Source organism: Lolium perenne, chromosome 3 (genome assembly GCF_019359855.2).
Source record: "Lolium perenne isolate Kyuss_39 chromosome 3, Kyuss_2.0, whole genome shotgun sequence".
NCBI lineage: Eukaryota > Viridiplantae > Streptophyta > Magnoliopsida > Poales > Poaceae > Lolium > Lolium perenne.
In genome coordinates this window covers 181,198,343-181,203,152 of record NC_067246.2, presented here as the reverse complement: position 1 = coordinate 181,203,152, position 4,810 = coordinate 181,198,343, and the positions used below count along the sequence as shown (strand labels likewise).

The 4,810-nt window shown below is 52.7% G+C and overlaps 1 protein-coding gene across 1 annotated transcript; it reads left to right on the top strand.

Annotated features, from left to right (window-relative positions):
- Positions 1-580: 580 nt before the first annotated feature.
- LOC127339698 (suppressor of mec-8 and unc-52 protein homolog 1-like) lies at positions 581-4,427 on the top strand. The gene is made up of 3 exons (XM_051365517.2): positions 581-656; positions 923-1,258; positions 4,376-4,427. Exons 1-3 carry the CDS (start codon positions 616-618, stop codon positions 4,425-4,427), a joined length of 429 nt encoding a protein of 142 aa, XP_051221477.1. The 5' UTR covers positions 581-615.
- Positions 4,428-4,810: the final 383 nt, after the last annotated feature.

Below are 4,810 nucleotides of genomic sequence, written 5' to 3'. Positions count from 1 at the left end.
AATGTTCAAATTCGAAAAAGTTCAAATCTAAAAAAGTTCAAACTTGTAATATCAAAATAAAAAATCAGATTCTAATAAATATAAAAACCAGATTTAGAAAAGTTCATGTTTGAAAATTGTTTAAATCCAAAAATGTTCAGATTAAAAAATTTCAGATAAAAAATATTAAAATTTAAAAAGTGTTCATATTCAAAAAATGTTCAAATTCGAAAAAAGTTCAAATCTGAAAAAAGTTAAAAAATAAAATTAGTTCAACTTAAAAAAAGTTCAGAATAAAAACTTCGGAAAAAAACCGATCGACAAAATCAGAACTGGAGGGTAAAACCAGCACAACCTGAAAAAAAAAACCCGAAAAAAAGGTGAAACCTGAAGAAAAAACGAAGGAAGAGCCCCTGCCCTCGCTAACGGGCCGGCCCAGTCCTACCCCGCTCTGTGCGGAGCGCCAGATAGCGCCCGCTATGAGCGGGGAATAGGATTCGCCTATCAAACGGGCCTTGCCGATGCGCAAAGGCGGTGAATAGAATCTATATTTGGACTGGCCGATGGGCCAAACCGCCAGAGTTATATTCGCGAGGCCAGCTATTCCCCTCTCTGCTCATCCGCCGCCGGCCGCAGATGGCGTCTTCGGCGTCCACCCTCGAGATCGAGGCTGGCTAGTACGTACCCTCTTCCTCTACATGCCCTATACCTTACAGTAGTGAAATCAACTAAACAATCCCAAACCCTAGCGCTGTTCCTTGAATCCGCCCATCCCCGCACGGGTGCATCTACTCCTAGCCTCTTCAATCTACTAGGGCATGCACAGTCAATTAGGAAACTGCGATTTCAATACTCTTTGCTAGCCCTATAGCATTAGCTACCAGAAAAGAAGAAAATATGGGAAGCTGGATATTGAATCTGTTTCTTGCATCCATTGATGCAGCGTGGTGAAGATGATGCTTCAGTTCTGCAAGGAGAACTCGCTGCCCCAGACGTTCCGGACGCTGCAGAACGAGTACCAGGTACTGCACAACACGGGCGACAGCATGGACACCTTCATCGCCAACATCAATGCTGGCTGCTGGGGTGCCGTGCTGCTGCAGGTCGCCCAGCTCAACCTGCCACGCATGAAGCTTGAGAACCTCTACGAGCAGATTGTTCTGGAGATGGTAGAGTTAGGTGAGCTCGACTCCGCCCGTGCTATCCTTCACCAGACCCAGGTGATGGGCGTCATGAAACAGGAGGAACCTGAACGCTACCTGTCGTTGCCTAATCGACGGTACCTCGGAGGAGGGATCCTCACGAGGAGGAGAAGAAGTAGGGGCCATAGGGCGGAGTGCACACGGGACGGTGGTACGCGAGTTACCCAGCTTCGGAACACCTGCACGATGACAGGGCCTACTGCTGCTTGTCTGGAATTATCTGGGCGCTTTCGCGTTGTTACAATGAGTTGTCGTCGTGCCTCTAGGGCTCCCGGGATCCGGCTTATAAAGGCGCACGGATCTAGGGTTTACATGGAGAGTCCTAGCCGGATTACAGATAACCTAGCTACGGTACAATATCTTGCCGTGCACGTCACGGATCCGCCTTCCATACACGTCGTCCTGGATCCGGGTCCCTCATGGGCCTCCATGGATCCGGGTTACTCCTACGTCGGTACGGATCCGGCTTACTGATCCTGGGCCGGACTTCTTCCTTCATGATCAACAGCAACTGGGCCGCCCGATGGGCCACATGCCTCATCACCGTCTGTGGGCCACCCGGGCTTGCCGGATCTAGGCACTGTCGATGGTACACCCATGAAGTATACCCACAACAGTAGCCCCCAGAGTTCTCCGAGTTTCACCTGCAGTTTCCGCCTTGCTGGTCCATCATGATCTCCGGCAAACGTTGGTAACGCGGAGAAACTTGAAGAGCTCCAACTTTGCATTTTCTTCTTTTTCCCAACTTATAGCCGGAAAATGCTCCCATCCCGCGGGACTTCATCCATCGACGTTCCAAAGAACATTTCCGGGTTACTCCCTGCTCGAACGAGAGCCAACTTATCCTTACGGAATTACCCGGAATCTTAAAAGACTCAAACGGTTCCGAAAATCCTTCATCTTCAGATCATACTTAACAATGGAAGTTCCACATTTCCCGCGCACAACTTCCTCATTTCCCGCGCTAAATTTTCGCAGATGCAAATCTTCAGCCGGAATTTTCGGGAGCGCATGGTTAAGTTACCTCCACGTCGTTTTACCGCAGTTGACCTAAACACGTGTCATCCATCCAACGGCGTGACCGTTCAGTTTCCACCGTCGGATCCGGATCCCGAATCTCCGCGTGTGGCCTATAAATACCCCGCGGCCCGGTAAAAATCCATTCTTTCACCCCTTCTCACCACCTCGTCTTCCTCCTCGCGCCGCGCCGCCCGCCAGATCTCGATTCCGGCGAGCTTCGCCACGGTGAGCTTCGCGCGCCGCCAAACCAAGGCTCCCCTCGCGCCAAGATTCCCACGTTTGAACGAGAAATTCGCTCCGCCGCCGATTCGTGGTCACGCGGGACGATTTCCTTCAAGTTCGGCGACCTCATCTTCGCCGGAGCTTCGTCGAGCCACCGCGCCATTAGCGGTAAGTACGCCGGCCTTGTAGAAGACAACCTAGTGTAGAAGATAGACTTAGTGATCCGGGTACTCAAATACTTTGTATGGGTGCAGCCGGAAGCATGCCACTCGAATCGTCGCATTGTACTGGTAGCTCTCCGAGTAGCCCGGATCCCAACCAAATAGAACCCATATGCCCGGATCCCATATCATTCCTGCCACCATATGTTTCCGACATCAGACTAGCTCAACCTTTTTCCGCATCTTCCAGCACCGCTCCAGGCCGGATCCCTTCCCTTCAAGAGCTCCAGGAAGAACTCGAGGGACAAGCTCGGATGGCAGCAAAGGTGCAGGAGGCGGAAAACAAGAGGGCGTCCAAGGCCCGGATCCGCGAAGGAGAACAGGGTCAATGGTGGCCTTGCGCAACTACCGACGTGGAGCTTAGAGAGCTCCAAAACGAGGGCATGATCTCCACACATTGGAGCTTCACCCGTGATTCCGACATCCCCAAGCCAGAGGCCGGAGAAATTGTTATGACCAAGGCTTGGGTGGAACGCGGACTTTCACTTCCCTGTTCGGAATTTTTTCTCTCCATCCTCAACACCTACGGGCTCCAGCCCCACAACATCTGCCCAAATTCATACCTTCTCTTGTCCAACTTCGTGACTCTCTGCGAAGGACATCTTGGGATCCGGCCAGATGTCAAGTTATGGCAGTTCTTTTTCCGGGTGAAGAAGGAAACCAAGGACAAAGCAATGGTGAACTGCGGAAGCATGACGTTTATGCTCCGCCCTAACCGTATGTATCCTCCCCACGATTCGCACGAATCCGTCCGCATCTTGGAACGCCGGATGGTTCTATGAGAAGAACGCTTCAGTTCCGGAAGTCCACGAAGGCCTGCCCCGATTCGTCAACGAACCTCCGGAAGAACTTGCAAGCCGGAGCTTCGTCCCTTCACTCGCCACGACTCCGATCTTGGAGAAGGCTGCTCGGAGAATCTCCTGGCTAGTCCACGACGGACTGACCGGAGCCCAGCTCACACTTAGCTGGTTCTCCCGGAGAATCCAGCCTCTACGCTACAACGCGCGCCTGATGTGCGCTTATACCGGGGCGGATGATCTTCTCCGGGTTACCCACCACGATCTTCCGGCCGACTCTCTGAAGAGAAGGTTCAAGACGCTGGTGAAGATTCCGAGGGGCCAACAGGTCCCGGAACTGTTTAAGGACATTTACACGAACGACCAATGTCCTCCGGTAAGCTTTGTTCTTTCCGTTGCTTCAAACTTCACAAGTTTTTTGATGTTAAACTCTAACTCTTGTTCATTTTCCTTCCAGCTCAACACTTTGGCGGAGGAAAACTTCCGCACCATTATTCGCGTCCCCGTCACCGGCGACACGGCGGAGGAGGCTCCGGAAGACGACGATGAGGAAGAGGAACAGGCACCCCGCAAGGCGGCCCCTCGACCTACAAAGCGTCCCCGCGCCAAGGCTTCCGGCTCTGAAGCCGGAGCTAGCGGCGAGGCCTCCGCCAAGAAGCCGAAGACGACAAAACCACCTCCGCTAGACTCAAGGAAAGCGGAGCGTGCGCGTCTAAGGATGCTCTCAATGGCTGGCCAGGGCACGCGCCCCATCATCCCCGGCGCCCCGTAAGTTTCCGAACATGATGCAAATTTGTCTTGGCGAAATTATCTCTTGTCTGAATCCTTTCACTTGTTTGCAGGAATCCGAAAACCGCTGCCACACGGACCACCAGCCAGGAGCCCATCACGAAGTATATGAAAAAATCTCCAGCTGTTGGTCCTTCTACCCCAGTTCCACCAAGTGCCTCCCACCCAACTCCTCAACCGTCTCCCCCCCAGGTTGATCCATCTCCCCCCCCTGCCGCAAACACTCCGCCGGAAATAATTCCGGTTAGCAGCGGGCATGCGGGCGGAGAAGATCCTAAGGCCAAGGGCCCTGCCCAAGAGGACGCGGAAACACAAGGCCAAGGAGAGGCTGAAGTCACTTCTTCCGAGAAGGCTGGAGAGGGCGCTGGCGACATGGTCGTTTTTCCGAAGAACTTTGGAGATCCGGCCGACACCACTTCCACCCCCAAGGCGTATGCCACTAAGTTTTTCAACAAGCTGTCCGAGGCGGAGAAGTGGGAACTTGAACAAGACCTGCTCAACGCCATGCTGAACAACGCCTGGGGGAAGCCTGATTCCAGGACATCGGAAATCCAGGACTTCAAGAAAAACGTCGGCCAGT

Excerpts from the sequence above, each read along its gene's own strand:
- LOC127339698 (XM_051365517.2), top strand. The coding sequence starts at position 616 with ATGGCGTCTTCGGCGTCCACCCTCGAGATCGAGGCTGGCTA. Across the intron at positions 657-922 it reads CTCGAGATCGAGGCTGGCTA|CGTGGTGAAGATGATGCTTC; the intron begins GTACGTACCCTC and ends CCATTGATGCAG. Across the intron at positions 1,259-4,375 it reads CTGTCGTTGCCTAATCGACG|TTCCACCAAGTGCCTCCCAC; the intron begins GTACCTCGGAGG and ends CTTCTACCCCAG.